This window comes from Trachypithecus francoisi, unplaced genomic scaffold (assembly GCF_009764315.1).
Source record: "Trachypithecus francoisi isolate TF-2019V2 unplaced genomic scaffold, Tfra_2.0 Contig01440, whole genome shotgun sequence".
Classification (NCBI taxonomy): Eukaryota; Metazoa; Chordata; class Mammalia; order Primates; family Cercopithecidae; genus Trachypithecus; species Trachypithecus francoisi.
Window position 1 is genome coordinate 9525001 of NW_022681431.1, and position 19815 is coordinate 9544815.

A 19815-nucleotide genomic window follows, 5' to 3' on the forward strand; every position below is an offset into this window, starting at 1 on the left:
TTTGTATTTTTAGTAGAGACGGGGTTTCACTGTGTTAGCCAGGATGGTCTCGATCTCCTGACCTCGTGATCCGCCCGTCTCGGCCTCCCAAAGTGCTGGGATTACAGGCTTGAGCCACCGCGCCCAGCCTCATCAGCTTGGGATTTTCTATACATTTCTTGGCTTGGCAGTACTCACTGAGTAAATGCAGACCCATCAGCGAGACGCACAGCTATGGGTCGTGGGCTCTCACTGGAGGCTTCTTTTATTTCCATTCATGCTTCCTTGTTAGCTTCCTTTTATGGTGGCTAGGGTTTTGATTTTTCTTTTTCATGTTTGAGGGGAAGAGGGCTGGTTTGGGCTTTTTAGTCTGCAATCCTCAACACTTACCTTGGGCCTTTTACTGAGGGTACAGCCCTTGCGGGTCCTAGCCTTCCTATGGTGGTCTCAGCTGCAACTCTCCTCGCCTGAGCCCGAGGCCTTGTCTCCTGTCTGTGAGGTTTTTTGTGTTGCTTTGTTGTATTTTTTAAAGACAGAGTCTTGTTCTGTCGCCCAGGCTGGCATGCAGTGGCGCAATCTCGGCTCACTACAACCTCCGCTTCCTGGGTTCAAGCCATTCTCCTGCCTCAGCTCCCTGAGTAGCTGGGATTACAGGTGTGCACCACCATACCTGGCTAATTTTTGTATTTTTAGTAGAAACAGGGTTTCACCATATTGACCAGGCTGGTCTCAAACTTCTGACCTCAAGTTATCCGCCTGCCTCGGCCACCCAAAGTGCTGGGATTACGGGCATGAGCCACTGTGCCCGGCCTATGTGTGAGTTCTGAAGCGAAAAGTCCTAGCTGTTTTCAGGCCCATTTCCCCTCAGTTGCTGCACACCAGCTCCTGCACTTGCCTCTCTTCATTTCTTTTTTCTTTTTTTTTCTTTTTTTTTTTTTTTTTGGAGACAGAGTCTCGCTCTGTCTGCCAGGCTGGAGTGCAGTGGCCGGATCTCAGCTCACTGCAAGCTCCACCTCCCGGGTTCATGCCATTCTCCTGCCTCAGCCTCCCAAGTAGCTGGGACTACAGGTGTCCGCCACCATGCCTGGCTAATTTTTTGTATTTTTAGTAGAGACAGGGTTTCACCGTGTTAGCCAGGATGGTCTCGGTCTCCTGACCTCGCGATCTACCCGCCTCGGCCTCCCAAAGTGCTGGGATTACAGGTGTGAGCCACTGCGCCCAGCCAAAATCTTTATTATGTATATCCATACATTATGCATAAGGCAAAAGTACCACAGAGGCTCTTGTCATTTATAAGTGTGATGATTGGGGTTTCACACTTGTGTGTAAGATGTGCCTCCCACAAACCTGGTTACGAGTTGGCACATTACCTGTCCGATGTGAAAAAAGAAAGTAGTACTGTACATAAAATCGTGAATCTGCTTTCTCATTTGATGAGTGTCTCAGTCTGCCCAAGTTGCTATAACAAAATACCACAGACTGGAGGGCTTTAGCAACAGACGTTTTCTCACAGTTCTGGAGGCTTGAGGTCTGAGATCAGGGGGCCGGCATGGTTGGGTTCTGGTAAGGATCTTCTCCCTGAGTTGCAGATGGCAGCCTTCTTGCTATGTGTTCACATGTGGGGCAGGAGAGTGGAGAGAAAGAGAGTGAGTGAGTTCTCTAGTGTCTCTTATTGTAAAGGTACTAGTTCTGTCATGAGGGTCCCGCCCTCATGACCCCAAATCTAACGACCTCCCAAGGCCCCCATTTCTAAATACTATCATAGTGGAGAATAGGGCTTCAACGTAGGAATTCGGAGGATGGGGGAACAGCTGTAATTTAGCCCATAGCAATCAGACTTCCCTATCGACAGCTGCCTTTCAGCTTGGAGGCGCAACTGTGAGCTCAGTAAGAATGGGATTACAAGGTTCACATTCTTGGACAGAGCCCACCTCAGCAGGGGGGTACAGGGCTGAGAACACAGTAAGGTCCACACAATCCATGAGTAGTGTGTAGAGTTTGGGGAGGGAAATCAACTCAGTATTTCTGCCTGAGGCCAGCCCCCGAGAGGTGCTAGGCCTAAGTGGCCTTCTCTTCTCTGCTTCCTCCCGCTGCAGGTCACCATGGTAGGAGTGCAGCTTTCTCCCCCAGTTACTTTCCAACTCCGGGCTGGCTCAGGACCCGTGTTCCTCTGTGGCCAGGAACGTTATGGTAAGTCAGAACATGGGCTCAGGAAGGTCCGAGAGTACCGTGCCAGGCAGGGGCTCGAGATACACTAGCTAGTCAAACCCTGGAGGGATTCTTGAATTTGGGGAGAAAATCCCCAAAGGCAACATGACAACCAGCAGCCTGGACTGGAAGGCAAGGGCTCTGGTCCCTGTTCTTCTTTGCCCTCTTATGATCTCTGTAGGCTGCAGCCCCTCGCTTGTAAACTTCAAAGAGCAGTTGTGAAGAATAAATGGGATATTCAGGAAAAGTACTCAGCGTAATACCCGGTACTAGGGAGCCACTGTTCAGGATGTGGCTGCTGCAGTGATGCAGACCACAGCAACGTGGACTGTAGCAACGCAGCATGATGCTGACTTCTTCAAGATCCCTTCAACTGGTCCTCTTTTCTGTATGATTATGCCTCATTCATCAGGGTACTCTCCTGCTAAAAAGCCTTGGCAAGTCTTTTAGGATAAGGTTTCAGTTCATTAGCTATTTGCTTTAGATTCTTTTCCCTTCTCCCTCCTCTTCTTCCACCACTCTGCCTACCTTTACCCTTGGCCCCAGCCCTTGCCAATATGAATCCTCCTCCTACCTACCCAGAGCTTCCCCTGCCCTCTTTCTACCACCCCAGCCCTCTGCAGGGCTTTCCTAGACCCCCTACCCTACCCTGGCCTCTACTCTCAAGAGGGCCAGAGAGGGTGCCGCCCTGTACAAGTGTCAGGCAGGTCACCACTGTTAACTCCAGGCTAGGATTCCTCCAGGGCAGTGCTTGGAGCAACACGGATCACAGAATGGGAGGTGGGCATCGAGATTCTATAGCTCTGAAGCTGTGCCCCTGCCCCCTTTCCCATGCTATCACAGAAGCATCAGACCTAACCTGGGAGGAGGAGGAGGAGGAAGAAGGGGAGGAGGAGGAAGAAGAGGAGGAAGATGATGAGGATGAGGATGCAGATGTATCTCTGGAGGAGGAAAGCCCTGTCAAACAAGTCAAAAGGCTGGTGCCCCAGAAGCAGGCGAGCGTGGCTAAGGTGGGGGAAAGGGTGTGGCTGTTTGAAAGGAAGTGGTACCCTACAGAAGCACGTCAGAGGGATGGGCCACCGGGAGCCTGGGCCAGCCTCCCAAGCTGAGTGTGCAGGATGGGCCAAGGCCACCTCGGCTAGTTCTGGCCAGGTGCTCAGCGGGGACCTTGTGGACCTTGGGAATCTGTTCTGGCTCTGGACTTTGTCCTAACTCTCCTAATAAACTGTTTTTTGGTTCCCAGAAAAAAAAGCTGGAAAAAGAACAAGAGGAAACAAGGTAACTCTTCCTACCTATTAAATTAGCCAAAGTCTCTTAGCTGAGATATACAGTGTTAGAATACTGTGCTGTTGGCATGTATGCTTACAAATGTACACACGGTGTATATACCTGCACACGCAGGCACACAGGTATGGAAGCTCTGGAGGGTGGCATCACCTTTCTGGAAGAGCATTACAACATCCTTATCTTGGGACCTAATTCCACTGAAGGCAATTCCTTCCACAGAATTCCATCCAAAATTCAGGGGAAATTATCTGCACTAAGATATTTCTCATGGCTGGGCACGGTGGCTCGTGCCTGTAATCCTGGCACTTTGGGATGCCAAGGCAGGCAGATCACTTGAAATCAGGAGCTTGAGACTAGCCTGGTCAACATGATGAAACCCTGTGTTTACTAAAAATACAAAAATTAGCCGGGCCTGGTGGTGTGCCTGTAATTCCAACTACTCAGGAGACTGAGGCATGAGAATTGCTTGAGCCCAGGGAAAAGTTGCAGTGAGCCGAAATTGTGCCACTGCACTCCAGCCTGGATGACACAGCGAGACTCAGTCTCAAAAAACAAAATTAAAAAAAGTTGCTTATCATGACATTATTCAAATAGTGAAAAAATGGAAGCATTCTAAATGTCTACCAATGTGACAATTGACTAAACTACATCTCTTTTTTCAATGGAATATTAATAATGCTTATGAAAAATATAGCAACCTGGAAAGTATGTGTATAGTTTTGGTTTGTTTGTTTAATGAGACCGGGTTTTGCTCTGCCACCCAAGCCAGAGTGTGATGGCACAATCATGGCTCACTGCAGCCTTAACTTTCTGGGCTCAAGTGATCCTCCCACCACAGCTTTCCAAGTAGCTGGGACTATAGGCACGTGCCACTATGCATGGCTAACTTTTAAGTTTTGTGTAGAGATAGGGTCTTTCTTTGTTGCCCAGGCTGATCTCAACTCCTGGTCTCACACAATCCTCCTGCCTTAGCCTCCCAAAGCACTGGAATTACAAGTGTGAACCTCTGCACCTGACAAGAGTATTGATAGTTCATATAGCAGGACATAAAGTCATTTTTATTTCACACATTTTTTTTTAAGAGTTTGACCAGGCCGGGTGTGGTGGCTCACACCTGTAATTCCAGCACTTTGGGAAGCCAAGGTGGGAGACTCACTTGAGGTCAGGAGTTCAAGACCAGCCTTGCCAACATAGCAAAACCCTGTCTCTACTGAAAATACAAAATTTAGCTGGGCGTGGTGGCACATGCCTGTAATCTCAGCTACTCAGGAGGCTAAGGCAGGAGAATTACTTAAACCCGGAATGTGAAGGATGCAGTGAGCCAAGATCAGACCACTGCACTCCAGCCTGGGCAACAGAGCAAGACTCCATCTCAAAAAAAAAAAAAAAAAAAGTTTGACCAAAAAAAATAATAACCCTGAAAGAAAATACACCAGAGTGTTAAGTGTGGGCAGTAAAGAAAACTCTAAGTAATGTATTTTCTTGTCTATTTGCTATATTTTATACAAAATGGTTAATATTTTATAATGAAAAAGACATTTGTGGGCCAGGTGTGGTGGTGCACACCTGCAGTCCCAGCTACTCATGAGGCAGGAGGATCACTTGAGCCCAGGAGGCCGCAGTGAGCTGTGATGGTGTCACTGCAGCCTGGGCAACAGAGCCAGACTCCATCTCAAAAACAAAACAAAACAAAAAGACATTTGTGATAACCCAATGAAGATAGAAGCCTAAGGAAAACACATGTGCGTGTACATGCACACACACTCACCCCTTTGTTTAAAGAGTCCGAGTGGTCCCCAGGAGGAGCAGCCGGGCTTGCTTTCCAGGGTGGGCACTGGGAGGGCCATGCCACTGGTCTGGAGCTGAGCTCTCTCCCTGACCCCCATCCCACTCCTGCTCCACTCCACCCTGTTGCAGAGCCAGCGTTAGAGACAAGAGCCCTGCGAAAAAGGTGAGTAGAACCAGGTGGCCCCTGAGACAAGTGGGTATTTTCTGGGGGGGGCTGTCTGGTATGGAGAAGGGAATGGGACCCTGGAGCCCTGCCTTCCCTCCACAGGCCAAAGCCACAGCCAGACCCAAGAAGCCAGGATTCAAGAAATGAGGGGCCACGGTGCAAAGTGGGCCTTCCCTGGACAGTGCTGCGGGCACAGGGTGCCCCTGCCCGGCCCCTCCATCTGTGTCTGAATGTGACAGGGGTGTTGTAGGGGCAACATGAGAGCCCCTCACCCCCAACTCTCCGCTTTCAGGAGACCCCCAGTGAAGAGCCCCACCTCGGGGTCACAATAAAGTTGCCTAGTCAGGACTTCCCTTCTCTTCCCTGGAGCCGGCCTCCTTGTCTGCAGCGCCAGCCCAAGTGCCCGGCAGAGGGCAGCCTTGAACCAGTGCACCCAGGCCCTGAGGTCATACCTGCCTCCCTGTACCCAGCCCCCGCGGCCTGAGCCTGCTGTGTCCCTCCTCCTCGGCACCCCCAATTCTCCCCCAGTGGCAAGGGAAGAGCCTAGAGTCTGCCTTCTGCTGAGCTGAGTGTCAGGTGGATTTGCAGCCCGCACACTCCCTCCGGGCAGGGCTAGGTTTATAGGCACCCAAGGGCTATAGCTGCTCAAGCTACCAGAAAGGGCCTTGCCCCACGGTCTTCACCCAACCATACTCCTGTCAGGCAGCTACTGTGTGCAGAGCATCTATGGGGACCTCAGGGACATCCATTCTTCCTGCTTGCTTCTCTTAGGGGCCAGCTCTTACAGGGACCTCCCGCGTGTGAAGATCTAGGTCAGGCAGGAGCCAGAGGCCCGCACCCTCAAGGAAACCTTTGAGATGGGGTAGATGGGATGAGCTTTACAGAGGCGCCAAGCCCCACATGCTATCAAGCAGGCCTCAGTCAAGCATAGGGGCGAGGTCAAGAGAGGACTGGAAAATGGGGTGGGGGACCCCTACCCTCTCCCCGGTGTGCAGAGGGGACTCTGGAGGGCTGTTCACACGTGGGTGACGCTGGTGCAGTCCCTGGAGCAGGCAAACACACAGATGGGCCCCCCACTCAGGGTTATCCATGTAGCGCCTCTGCTGGCTTCTCCCTGCCCCTCTCCAGCACTCTCGGGGGCCAGGCCTGAAGTGAACCAGTGGGGAGCTGGTCCTGCCATCCTCCCTAGGATCCCCAGGTATGGGGCCCAGGAGGTCGGAGCTCTTTGAACACCTGCCTGGGAAAGTCAACAGCCAGGCTGGGGCCTCCTGTCCAGCTATAGCTTCTCTTGAGACCAGAGACAGAGGTAGTAGAGGGCAGGGTGGTATTCATTTTTTTTATTTTTTTTTTTCATTTTTTTAGAGACAGGGTCTCACTCTGTCACCCAGGCTGGAGGGCAGTGGCACAGTCTTAGCTCACGGCAGTCTCGACCTCCTGGGCTCAAGCAATCCTCCCACCTCAGTCTCCCAAAGATCTTGGAACTACAGATGCGAGCCACCACACCACAATGAATTTTAAATTTTTTTGTAGAGAGGGGGTCTTGTTATGTTGCCCAGGCTGGTCTCCAACTCCTGGGCTCAAGAGATCCTCCCGCCTCGGCCTCCCAAAGTGCTGGGATTACAGATGTGAGCCACTGCGCCCGCCCAGGGTGACATTCTCCCTGCATGTTTCCTACACCCATGAGACAGATGTGGGTGCTGTCCCGCCCTCCAACAGACAAGCCACTAACTTCAGGTCACCCAGAGTCCCACCCTCCAACAAGGGGACAAACCACTAACTTCAGGTCGTCCAGAGAGTGACAAGGGGGACTGCTCCATGTGGGCAGCTGGTGCTTTTCGAACTTGGTTTCATCCACAGTGACCCGGGGTAGACAAACCCAGTTCCTCACCTTCAAGTCACTTACAGTTTAGGGAAACAAAACTCAACACAGTCATTTCAGTTACTGTCCGGTGCTTTGAAGGGAGTGGAACAGGTGAATTGAGGGGGCAGGGGGAAGCAGTTTGGCGAGAAGGTCTCCTGGAGGAGGCAATGGACAAGAAGGGGCCAATGGACTTCATAAGGAGCTGGCAGAGGACGTCCCTGGGAACAGGAGCAGAGCATGCAAAAGGTCCAAGGCAGACACCTACTTGAAGGGGGATCGCTGCAGTGACAGCTGCTAATACCCACGACCCACTCCTTTAATCCTCATAACCGTGCCTTAAGGGGATTGTGATTGGCTCCATTTCTTTTTTTTTTTTTTAATTTTTTTTAGAGACTGGGTCCCACTCTGTCACCCAGGTTGGAGTGCAGTGGCGCGATCATGGCTCACTGTAGTCCTGAACTCTGGGTTCCACCTATATCCTCCCGCTTCAGCCCCCTCAAGTAGCTGGGAATACAGGGACGCACCACCACACCCAGCTCATTTTTTAACATTTTTGTAGAGATGGGGGTCTCACTACGTGGCCCCGGCTGGTCTCAAACTCCTGACCTCAAGCTATCCTTCTACTTCGGTCGCCCAAAGTGCTGGGATTACAGGTGTGAGCCACCACACCTGGCCCAGCCCCATTTCTCAGATGAGGAAAGTGTGGCACAGAGAGGTTAGACAAGTTGCCCCAAGGTGACACGGCTGGCAGAGGAGCCAGGGAGTCCGGCCCCAGAGCCCTGGATTTTGACCACTCTGCTGATGGCAGGGAGGCATGAGCTGGTGCACAGTTTACGAAGTCTTGTAAACTGAGAGCAGGAGTTAGAAGTCAGTCAACCATGTAATGGTAGTCCTCAAGGGACAGCCAGGCCTCTCTACAGCCAAGCACGTATTTGGCCCCAAGCACATGAAGGCACGCAGCAGATAAACCAGTGATCACTTGATTTTGATTTGCAAGCAGGCAGTAGGAAATAAATTGCAAAGGTGGAGGCCGGGTGCTGTGGCTCACGCCTGTAATCCCAGCACTTTGGGAGGCCGAGGTGGGTGGATCAACTGAGATCGGGAGTTTGAGACCAGCCTGACCAACATGGAGAAACCCCGTCTCTACTAAAAATACAAAATTAGCCAGGCGTGGTGGTGGGCACCTGTAATCCCAGCTACTCGGGAGGCTGAGGCAGGAGAATCACTTGAACCTGGGAAACGGAGGTTACGGTGAGCTGAGATCACGCCATTGCACTCCAGCCTGGACAATAAGAATGAAACTCCAGTCTCAAAAAAAAAAAAAAATTGCAAAAATTCCATCCTCCTTGCTAGAGCACCCTTTGACCTCTGTCCTTCGCCCTTCCCGTCCCAACGCTTCTGTTTTTCGGCAGGAAGAGGGTGGGCTGGGCTCAAGCAGGTGGTGGCAAGTGGCTGACCTGCAGGTGGGCTCTGTGTTTGCACCAGCTGGGTTGTTAGGAGAGGCAGGCGTGAGACGACCCCAGCTGGGGGTGTTGAACTTGGCACTAAGGGGTGGGGATTAAGCACAGCAGCCCAGGCTACTTCTCAGTTCCCTTATCACCTCCTGAACGCCACCCCCCCCCAGCAATGAATGTTAATAAACCCCACCCTTCTTCACTCCCCCTTACTCCCAGCTTACTCCAGTCAAGGGAGAAAGTCTGACAGTTTAGGTCAACTGAGGCTAAACCACAAAATGGGCCTCTGCACCCATTCTTGTGGCACTTGTTGCATTTCTGCAAGTCCTTTATCTCAGCTGATGTGGATGGCGGTGGTTTTGACAGCATCCCTGGTAGTAGCCATTTCCTTTTTATAAACTGGGACCCTGAAATCACAGAAGTGAAGGGACTTGCCACAGGTCACACAGCATATAAGGACCAGGGCAAGGGGGGGGGATAAAATCAAGGGCTCCATGCTGCCTCTCCACTCAGGGCCCACCACTGGCTTCCCCATGGGCGTAAAGGAGCACACCAAGTTAGAAGGCCAGGCTTGTAGGTACCCAATCGGAAGGGACAAGGAGCCACAGCTGTCTTGCCTGTGACACAGGCCATCCAGCCATGCCCAGAGCTAACCCCCTGGCTAAGCCCCGAGGCCCAGTTTGTCTGCTGGCATCTGTTACCATGGAGACCCAGGCTGGCCTGAGGGCTGGCCAGTGACAGCAGGCCCTGTCCCCATGGATAGAAACCAGGTGCTTGGACTCAGAGGCCTTGAGTGGCTCCCACTGTCCCCATGGCCAGTGAGTCCCGACAGCATAAATTGGAACCCTCACCCAACTTTTGCCCCCAGCTGACACCTCCACCCTGGAACCTAAGGCCTGAGCTGTCCCCTCCACGTGTCTGTGCTCTCTTTAATGCCCTGCCTGGGGACTGGGAGCTGGTGAGGTTGTGGACGTGAGGTTGAAAGTTTCTCAGGGAATGAGCCAGAGCTGCCGGAAGAGGCAGAGTGTAACCCAGACTGCAGATGATGGGAAGAACGTGGAATGGAAGTGACCCGAAGGATCCACAGGGGGAAAGCAGAGAGGTGAGCACGTGGGCACCTGGTGCCTTGTCCCAGCCATGCCACCAGCTAGCTGTGAGGCTTGGGGCAAGTCCCTTGCCCTCTCTGGCTCTCATCCAAGGAATGAGGAAGTTGGAACAAATGATGAATCCCTAAGACCCCTTCTAGCTTTGACATTCTTTGAGTTTCATTCCAAATCCCCGGACTCCCCCGGTAAGCAAGGCCAGGGCTTGCCCATCCTCCCCACACAAGCTCAGGCTGCACCCACTCCTGGGCTGGGTCCCCGAGGAAGAGCCTGTGGAGAGGAGAGCCCGGAGCTGCCTGCACTGGTCAGTGCATGGGGGCAGGGGTGGCAGACCACTTTGTGGATTGATGGAGCTCAGGAAGGTGAGAAGGAACCCACAGGTGAGAGTTTCGCCCCCCTGGTCATCTCTTTAGGTAAATAAATCCACATCCGCCACTTACCCTTCCCTTCCCACCCGGAGAACTCCAGGGAGCCCAGAGCTGGGGCCTGAGCTCTGCTCACTCACAGTGGGTCTTCCCTCAGAGATCCCCAAGCAGACCCCCAGGCCCTCCTATCTTCTGCAGTCACCGTCATCCACTTTTCTGTAGGGAGGGAACAGCATGGAGCTCTCTGTTCACCAGTCTCCAGGACCTCGGATTCCACCTTTAATCCTAAAAACCCAGGAAGGCTTCTGTGTCCCTACAATGAAGCAGGTTTGGGGCTGGATCTGGAGGGTGGCAACTCAAACCATGCAGAACAGAAGAAGGATGGACTTTTCCATTCTAGCTATTCCATTCACTAGCTGGGCCATTCTGAGCAAACTACCTCCCAGTGTGCCTCAGTTTTCTCATCGGCAAAATGGGCTAGTCCCTGGCATTGTACCGAGCAATGTGGGACCAGAGGTCAGGGGAAGAGGCTGGTAGGCACTTCATCCCAGGCAGCTGCTCAGGAACACGGGACACAGGGAGGGGACTCTGAGCTGCTCCTAGCTTAGAGAGGCTCCAGGGACAGGCACTGGGAGGAAGGGGATGCAGAATGGTGAGTGGAGCTGGGACCTCTTGAAGTCGGCTGTGCGCTGATTTCACACTAAACCCCCCAACACCCTGAGGCATTCCTGTCCTCATTTCTCTGATGGAACTACAGAAGCCCAAGGAAAAGGGGCTTAGGCCAGGACACCCCGCTCTTCTCTGAGTCTCTGTCTCAGGCCAGCTTTTGCACCTCTCCATTGGGATTCTTCCTAGACCTCCATCTATACCTGCCAACCCACCTCTGACCCCCAACCTGTTGCACCCAGTATTTGCTGCCGGTCAGGACAGCCTTAACCGCTCCTTCCCAGGCAATCAGCTGCTCCAAGCCAAGCCCACCCCTGCCCCCTGGAGGGAGGCTCCTCCTTGTAAGGCTGCTTCTGGGAATTTCCACTCCAGAGCCAGAACCAGAGACCCCAGCCCCGCTTGACACCTGCAGCTCACCCTTGGGGAGGTGCGGCACCAGACCTGAGGGCAGGAGACTGGGGAGGTGGGGCACCAGACCTGAGGGCAGGAGACTGGGGAGGTGCGGCACCAGACCTGAGGGCAGGAGACTGGGGAGGTGGGGCACCAGACCTGAGGGCAGGAGACTGGGGAGGTGGGGCACCAGACCTGAGGGCAGGAGACTGGGGAGGTGGGGCACCAGACCTGAGGGCAGGAGACGCAGACCCGGAGAGGGGAGGAGGGGCTCCCCTCCCTTGCCTGCCACACATCGAGTTTGCCTGCGTCGAGTTTGGCCAGTCTCTGAGGGTCAGGAATAGAGCGGGAGACAGCAGGGCCACCTCCTTCAGAAGGCCCCCACTGCTCCATCTCTGCACTGGGTGGCCCAGGAGAGACTGGCAGCCCAGAGGGCACAGAGCGCACGCCCCCACCCGCATCTGCTTTGCAGCCTCACTGGCCAGGAAGGTGGACACCTCATACCTCAGTCTCCCAATTACGCCCTCCTCCTCCCCCTCCTCCTCCCTCTTTTTTCTCCTCCTCCTCCTCCCCTTTCTCTCCTCCTCGCCCCCCTGAAAACCTGTGGCTCGGAGAGACCTTGGCTTCTCTGGGACTCTACCCCTGGGGACTTCCCACATCTGCTCCTGAGCTTGGGGGCAGGGGGGCAACCGCCTGAGGAACCTCTCCAGCGATGGGAGCCGCCCGCCTGCTGCCCAACCTCACTCTGTAAGTGTGCTACCTCTCCCACTGGAGTTTTGTTGCCATTTCCAGCCTCAGGGCAGCCCTCCTCTTCTCGGGACTCCCACGCGTGCGTGTGCAGGGCTGGCAGGGCGGGGGCCTGGGCGCACCCTAGGCTTGTGGCTGGCACCCACACCTGGGCTTACCTCCTCTCCCTGCACAGGTGCTTACAGCTGCTGATTCTCTGCTGTCAAACTCAGGTAGGCAGGCGTTCCCACCGGCTTTCCCCGTTTTCCCACCCCACCTAACCAGGGCGGGTGCAGGGGACCGGCTCCTTTCAGGTGGACAGAGGCAGAGTCTGGCCTCTCCCTGGGTTCAGGAGGCACTGAGGTTTGGAGGGGGTGAGCCTTTGATGGGGAGGGCAAGGAAGGGGGCTGACTGAGGTTTTACCTCTGTCTCCCTCTGAGGACCCTCCCCACTTCCCCTGGGTCTCTGCTCCTCTCCCTCCCTCTCCACCGGGTTCCCCCAGAAGGCTAAGTGCGTGGGCACTCCGGACTTGAGGGATGGAGCCTGGAGCGGTTGGAAGCGGGTGGAGGTGATGGCTCAGGTGAGGCTTGGGTTTGCCAGTACCTGAAAGGACAGGTTTTGATGCAAAACCACTCGTATGTCCCTCTCGCCACCCTACTCCCATCAGTACAGATGCCCAGGGTGGGGGTCTCGTGAGCATGTCCGGAATGCCCGGCCAGGGTGAGGTGACTCCTCACCTGGAGGGCACAGAGGTCAAGCCCAAAGAGGTTTGTTGGGGACGGGATGCAGGGTTTGCTTCTCCACACTTCCCCCACCCCAAGTCGGCCCCCCACCTCCCTCCATGCACACCTCCCACCCCCAAGTCTCAGCCCCCAGTGCGAGGCTTGCTCCCTTTTTTGTGATCCTCCATAAAAGTGCAGCTATTAAAATGCACTGGTCCAGAACCGCTCTGGGGAGAGATCGCTTGGCTTTCCCAGGCCAGAGGCCCGCTTCTCTTCATATCCAGTGGGGACTTTTTTTGAAGGTAAATGCCTTTTCTCTGGGAGAGGGAAAGGGGCAGCCTTTGAAGCAGTGGGGGGGTGGGAGAGGGAGAGACAACTCCCCCCCCCTTTCTTCCCCCTTTTGCTCCAGCCCCGTTCCAGGCCTTTTGCTTCACACATCCAGGGGGAGCCAGAAGAAAGCCCCCAGCCTGGCTGGGAGGGGGCTGGGGGTGGGCCCAACCTGTTCTGGAGGGGAACTAGCACAATGGTGCGGCTGGCCGGGCGTTTATGGCCTGGCTGAGGCCCCATTCAGGACTCAGGGAAGGTGGCAAAGCGGTCCTTTCCCCCTTGAAGTGCCCCCTCACCCCCCTGGGAGGGGGGGCCAGCAGGCCGGACCACAGCCATGCTTGAGGGGCTGTCTGACAAGCAGCTGTCTGCAGTGGTGGAAGGGGAGGTCCTCCCGCAGCGGGAACATGAAAGGGACAGGCTAGGTCCCGCGGGGAGAGGGACTTGTGGGTTGTGGGCTGTGGGGGGGCGTGGGGCTGCCTTTGTGAAAGGCTTGAAGGGGACAAGGAAAGGAGGGGGCTTCGGGGGGGGCGCTCTCTGCTCCTGACCTGGAACAGACTGCCAGAGGAGGCCGTAGGCCAAGAGGGGCGGAGGGCCTGAACCTGGGCCAGGAGGTGGGACTGGGATAGGCAGGACCCCATCCCCTGGAAGGGAGGCCAGGGAGGGGCAGGCTGGGCAGGTCCCCCACCCCAAATGCTCCAGGGTGGGGCAAGGGGCAGGTCTTGCAGAGGCTGAGCAGAGGCTGCTCTATGGGGAGCTGCAATTGGAAATGAGCAGTGGTGCACAGGAAGTGTGAACCCTGCGCAGGTTAAACGTCCAGCTCTGAGAGCTGCTCCCTCATCCCCCCGCCTCAAAGGTGACATTTCCCACCCCCTCCCTAGGAGACAGTAGCCCCTAACAGATGCTGATCTGGGTCTAGCTGTGTCCAGATGGCTGAGGTTGGGCCTGGGATAAAGGTGGAATTAGGGATTTGGGGCAGGGGATAGGAAAAGCTGTCCCAGGCAGCAGCATCCAGGTAGAGAGAGAAACAACAGAAAAGGTGCATTCTCCTGCCGGAGCTGAGGCTGCTGTCAGCAGCCAGGACACCTAGCCTGGGTCGCACCTTGCAGGATGGAGGGGAAGAAGTACTCTGAGTCTCTCTCACTTAGCCTTACAGATGGGTAAGGAGAGACCTAGCTGGGAGGCGGTACTCCTCCTGGCTTTGCACAGTGTGTGGGGGAAATGGTTCCTCTCCCTCAACCCAAAGGGGAAGCAGGTGGGCGGGCGCATCCCACCAACTGGCTGGGAGCCTCTGTTACATTGTGGCTAAGGAGCCGCCTGGCAAGGGCAGCCACTGGGCCACTGCTGATAGCGCCTGTCCTCTTGGTGCTGCCTCTGCCTCCCTCTGCTAAGGAGGCACTTTGCCTGCCTGTTCTCCCATAGTGCCCAGCCCCAGCTCCAGCCCATAGAGGAGGGAGGAACGCTGGAAGGGCCCTGAGCACCAAGGGGCGAGGCCAGGGAGAAGATGGGTATGAGCTCAGGATTCCGCAGTTAGTGCTTTGAAGAAATGCTCACGGGACCCTGCAGGAGCTTTCAGAGTCCCCCACATGCTCTCTGGTAACCCTAACTCACAGCACCATCTGCTCTGTGCCCCTGTGTGCTGGGCACGGGGTCTTTCAAGGCCAGAGGAGAGGATGAGGAAGGAATCTGGTTGTCCTGGCTAATGGAGCATGTCCCTGGAGTTCTGGGGGAGATGACAGGCTCTGGTCTAAGAGGCAGGGACAGCGGTTCTGTCCCTAATGAGCTGTGTGTCCCGTGTACCTCCTTCATAGAATATGAGGATGGGATAGAACCCCGAGGGCTCCTTCCAGCTCCCAGAATCCTGATTCCAGGGCTGTGCTCTGTCAATAAGTGTCCCCTAGCCTGGGCAGACCCCAGTCCCTTCTGTAAGGTAGACGCAAAGCCAAGAGGTTATGACCGGCTCACCCAGGGGCCTGGGAAGGTTATGGCCACATGCCCACTTCACTCTGCAGGACAACTGGCCTGTCCCCAATACATTCACCTCCTCACCCCTCTCCCTTGGATGGACCAGTGGTGGTGTCACCCAAAGCAAATTGACACTATTTTTCCCTTGGTAACCGCAAAGGGGGAGAATCACCCGTCTCCTAATTTTAACCAGTACGTGAGGGACCAGGGCGCCATGACCGACCAGCTGAGCAGGCGGCAGATCCGCGAGTACCAGCTCTACAGCCGGACCAGTGGCAAGCACGTGCAGGTCACCGGGCGTCGCATCTCCGCCACTGCTGAGGACGGCAACAAGTTTGGTGAGAGCTGGCCCTCCCCTCAGGCCACCCACACCTCCACTCTGCCTCACTTCCGCCCTGCCTCACCTCCTGGTCCATCCCCAGATCCTGTGTCAGGGCTGAGGGCCCCAAGGGCCTGAGCGTCCCCAACCCCTTCGCCTGAGTCTGGAGGTCAGTGTGGCTGGGTGGTCCCCTGCCGTAGCCATAGGCTGGCAGCCCCGATGGACGGAGGTCTTTCTCCCCTTCCCCACCACAGCCAAGCTCATAGTGGAGACGGACACATTTGGCAGCCGGGTTCGCATCAAAGGGGCTGAGAGCGAGAAGTACATCTGTATGAACAAGAGGGGCAAGCTCATCGGGAAGGTGAGGCTGGGAGACTGGAAACAGTAACAGAGTCAGCCCTACTGGGGTGGGGACATATAAGGCATCAAGCTCCCCTCTCTCCTCTGAGTCACACCCTCCTGCGTAAAGACTTCCCATCCTACTCTCAGCCCACCCACCCTCTCTGGTTTCTTTATTTTAGAGTCCCGGGTCTTGCTCTGCTACCTAGGCTGGAGTGCAGTGGCACAATCATAGCCCACTGCAGCTTCAAACTCCTGGGCTCAAGCAATCCTCTCGCCTCAGTCTCCGAAGTAGTAGCTGGCACATGCCCAGCTAATTTTTTTTTTTTTTTTTTTGTAGAGATAGGGCCTCACTATGTTGCCCTGGCTGGTCTCAAACTCATGGGCTGAAGCAATCCTCCCACCTCAGCCTCCCAAAGTGCTGAGATTACAGGCGTGAGCCACTGAGCCCGGTCTGGTTTCTCTATTTAAATGAGTCCCCGGGACTCTATTAGCCCTCTGAGGAGACTGGCGAGCCATTGGGATCTGTGGGGCTGATGTCAGGAGTATTTCTCCAGCAGGCATCAGTAAGAGTTTAGCATCTACCTGACACTGCAGCCTCTGGGTGGAGGACTAAAGGCTGTTGAGGGTGTAAAGTGGGGCACAGATGTAAGACAGGAACTCCCCCAAGTTCAGTGGGGCCAGTGGGCTCCAGCTAGCAAGACAGACACTAAGCAGCTGCTCCTGTAACTGAAGCGCACAGTGAGCCCAGTCCTGCTGGGTGGGAGAATTCCACTTCTTTTGAAACCAGGCAATCCCATCTTCCCATTCAGCTGTTGCTGACCAAATGACCTCTGGTTTGCTTATCTTTGTCAAATCTCAGGCTTCTTGTCTGTAGAAATGGGCACAGACCCCTGATTGCTGACAGGGTGGGATGGGTGGCCACACTGACACCCTTCTTTCTTCTCATTGGAGGCTGCTGCCTCCTCTCCCATGCTCAGCAGCACCACTCACCTAGGCTCCATGAGCATTTCAGTGCTAAGGGCCCGGGCATGCTGGGAACTGCTGCAGGACCTTGATTTTCACCTGCATCTCAGAAAGCTGAGGCCCAGCCTGGTACAGGACCACTAAATGACAAGCCTACAACTCAGATCCACATAGCCTGTTTGCGTTGGCCACGGTTGCCTCTAACTAGGATGCCAGGCAGAGTTCCCTGGGTTCACGGCCCCGTTGTTCCCGTTGTCCCTCCTCAGTCGACCAAAATAGGCGCTAAGGGCAACACCCCAGACCAGGGTAGGTGGACAAATGCCCTTCCTGTCCTTGCTTCTCCCGCAGCCCAGCGGGAAGAGCAAAGACTGCGTGTTCACGGAGATCGTGCTGGAGAACAACTACACGGCCTTCCAGAACGCCCGGCACGAGGGCTGGTTCATGGCCTTCACGAGGCAGGGGCGGCCCCGCCAGGCTTCCCGCAGCCGCCAGAACCAGCGCGAGGCCCACTTCATCAAGCGCCTCTACCAGGGCCAGCTGCCCTTCCCTAACCACGCCGAGAAGCAGAAGCAGTTCGAGTTTGTGGGCTCCGCCCCCACCCGCCGGACCAAGCGCACGCGGCGGCCCCAGCCCCTCACGTAGTTTGGGAGGCAGGGGGCAGCAGCCCCTGGGCGCCTCCCCACCCCCTTCCCTTCTTAATCCAAGGACTGGGCTGGGGTGGCTGGAGGGGAGCCAGATCCCCCAGGGAGGACCCTGAGGGCCGCCAAACATCCGAACCCCTAGCTGGGAAGGGGCAGGCCAGTGCCCCAGGGGCGGCTGGTACAGTGCACCCTTCCCGGACAGGTGGCAGGCCCTGGAGAGGAACTGAGTGTCACCCTGATCTCAGGCCGCCAGCCTCTGCCGGCCTCCCAGCCGGGCTCCTGAAGCCCGCTGAAAGGTCAGCGACTGAAGGCCTTGCAGACAACTGTCTGGAGGTGGCTGTCCTCAAAATCTGCTCCCCGGATCTCCCTCAGTCTGCCCCCAGCCCCCAAACTCCTCCTGGCCAGACTGTAGGAAGGGACTTTTGTTTGTTTGTTTGTTTCAGGAAAACAGAAAGAGGGAGAGAGAGAGAGAGAGAGAGAGGAAAATAGAGGGTTGGCCACTCCTCACATTCCACGACCCAGGCCTGCACCCCACCCCCAACTCCCAGCCCCGGAATAAAACCATTTTCCTGCAAATAGGTTATCTGAAGCGGGGTGGGGGATCCGACCACCAAGTACCCCTGGAAACGAGCCTGCCCGTCCCCGGCCGGGCGTGGCCCCGGCAGGTGCAGGCGCGGCCCGCAGCGCTGGGGCCCCCGGGAGGCGGCGGGATCGGCCCCGCGGGAGGCGGGCGGTCCAGGGCGCGTCCCGGCCGGGCGGCCCCTCCCTGGCGCGGGCTCGGGTTTCCTGGGCTCGCGCGGCGCGGCCCGTGCTACCTGTTGGGGAAGAAAACCCGAGCCCCCAGAGGGGCCGGGGCCGGGACGTGCATCCAGCCGGGCCCCAGGCCCGAGGCGCAGGCGAGGGCCCTGCGGAGCCCGGCGAGGCCCGGGCGGCCCGCGGACGCCAGGAGCCTCCTCGGGCAGCGAAATTGCTTTTTTTTCCGGTGAGGAGGGCGGGGGCGGGGAGTGGGGCTGGGCGGCCGGAAGGGGGAGGGGGCGAGAAGGCGTCCCCTGTCCTCCCGGGTCCCCGCGGGGCCGGGGCGGGGGCCACACCTGAGGGCAAATCTCAATTAGAGGCAGCGGCCGGGCCCGGATGGCCCAGGGGGGAGGGGGAGCGAGGGGCGGGGAGGAAGGGGCGGCCCTGCCCCCACCCCAGCTTCTCCGGTGGGCTTTCCCAGGGGCCTCCAGGTGTGCGTGTGGGGAGTGGAACTCGGGGGCGATAAAACCCGCCTCTTCAGTGCGCTGGCTTTTAATCTTGTCGAGGGGGAGGTCCTTCCTCGCAGGGACCACCCCCCCACCCCAACAGGTCAGCTCTTCAGGGGGAACACCTTCAGCAAGCCCTCTCTTCTGGGGTTGGGGCCCCAGCCTCAGTTTCCCCTACCCTCACTAAGCCCTCTCTTCTGAGGATGACCTCCAGCCTCGGTTTCCCTTTCCCTCACTGAGCCCTCTCTTATGAGGATGTACCCCCCTCCCCTCCCTCCTCCTTCTGAGAGTACCTTGAGGAGGGGCATTATGGAGAGGGAAGGATGAAAGACATCCCTTTCCCTCTCTGCTCCCTAGAATGGCCTAAAAATAAGAAAAGAGGAAGTGGGGAAGGGCCCTGGTCCAGTGAAAATGGGAGGTGGGTGCAGCTACAGTCCTAGTTGATGGCGAGGGCTGGCGCAGAGTCTGACACCCCCACCACGGGGCAATTTAGAAGGTGGGGACAGCGGCAGCCAAGAGGGAGGTCCCCGGCCCTGGGACAGACATTCTCCCTACTGCTCGTCATAATTGCTTTTCACCAGGTTACTTTTTTCTCTCCCCCATCACAAAGAGCCTTAATCCCAGTGAAGACCGCGCTGTGTTGGGGGTAGTTTTCTGGGATGTGTGTTGGGAGGGTGGTCTGGAGCCACAGCTGATAACTGGCGAGTTCAATGGGACTTAACGGGGGAAACACCCAGCAATTACTTGAGGACAAAGGGTTGGGGGCCCCCCAGGTGTAGAGGACTGGACTTTGGGGGGTGGCTGGGGAGGAGGCTGGGAAGGAGGTGTGTTGGGGAGGGGGCCTCTTACAATCCCTCTGATTTCCGCAGGAATTTGAGACATTCTTTAAAACTAGACTGCCTCCCCGCTAGCTGGGGTCTCCGGCCCACCCCCGCCCCTCCCTCGCTCGGGTTAGAGACGGCTTCAAAGGTGGACGGGGCCCTTTGTCTTGCCTCTGCTTTCTTCTCGGCCTTTCTCTGGCCCCTCCCTCCCTCTCTTTGACCTCCCCAGCACCGACAGGCCTCTGGGGGCTGGCTCCAGAAAGCCTTCACTGTTTTCTTTCTTGCTTTTTGAGGTGAGACCTGGCAGGGAGGGACGGAGAAGGGAGAGGGAGGGCCGCTCCGGAGGCCTGTGCTGTCCCAGGGGGTGCCCTCATCCCACCCCATCCCCGAGGTGTCCAGCGCCTGCTCTCCCCCTGGGTCGCTGGGTCGCTGGGTCCCTGGGTCCCTGGCTGGACTCTGAGCCTTCTCCTCACCACACCTCTCG

General features: G+C 56.4%; 3 protein-coding genes and 1 non-coding gene across 8 annotated transcripts in view; all 4 read left to right on the plus strand.

Annotated features, from left to right (window-relative positions):
• The window catches only part of NPM2 (nucleophosmin/nucleoplasmin 2), a 12443-nt gene extending 6667 nt beyond the window's left edge, over nucleotides 1–5776 (plus strand). For both annotated transcript variants that reach the window (XM_033227365.1, XM_033227375.1), the window contains 5 exons: nucleotides 2076–2169; nucleotides 3031–3197; nucleotides 3431–3465; nucleotides 5392–5425; nucleotides 5531–5776. In XM_033227365.1, coding sequence (XP_033083256.1) covers nucleotides 2076–2169; nucleotides 3031–3197; nucleotides 3431–3465; nucleotides 5392–5425; nucleotides 5531–5575 — 375 coding nt within the window. In that variant the 3' untranslated portion in view covers nucleotides 5576–5776. The remainder of the gene's footprint in view (nucleotides 1–2075; nucleotides 2170–3030; nucleotides 3198–3430; nucleotides 3466–5391; nucleotides 5426–5530) is intronic.
• On the plus strand, nucleotides 1257–1359 carry LOC117096087. Its single transcript, XR_004442342.1, has one exon. It is a non-coding gene; the product is annotated as a small nucleolar RNA U13 (small nucleolar RNA).
• Nucleotides 5777–11417: 5641 nt separating the features above from the next.
• Nucleotides 11418–17845, plus strand: FGF17 (fibroblast growth factor 17). Of its 2 annotated transcripts, XM_033227394.1 has the most exons (5): nucleotides 11418–12014; nucleotides 12190–12226; nucleotides 15165–15342; nucleotides 15578–15684; nucleotides 16977–17845. In XM_033227394.1, the coding sequence occupies exons 1-5, from the start codon at nucleotides 11980–11982 to the stop codon at nucleotides 17268–17270; spliced, it is 651 nt and encodes a 216-aa protein (XP_033083285.1). In that variant the 5' UTR covers nucleotides 11418–11979; the 3' UTR covers nucleotides 17271–17845. The 2 variants fall into 2 exon arrangements, with proteins under 2 accessions (XP_033083285.1, XP_033083279.1); XM_033227388.1 differs by lacking the exons at nucleotides 11418–12014; nucleotides 12190–12226 and having other exon boundaries at nucleotides 14226–15342.
• A 122-nt stretch (nucleotides 17846–17967) lies between these two features.
• DMTN (dematin actin binding protein) overlaps nucleotides 17968–19815 on the plus strand; it is a 34026-nt gene continuing 32178 nt past the window's right edge. For 2 of the 3 annotated variants that reach the window (XM_033227594.1, XM_033227488.1), the window contains exon 1: nucleotides 17968–18251. The gene's annotated coding sequence lies outside the window, so the exon portion shown is untranslated. The remainder of the gene's footprint in view (nucleotides 18252–19815) is intronic. The other variant, XM_033227618.1, reaches the window with a different exon arrangement.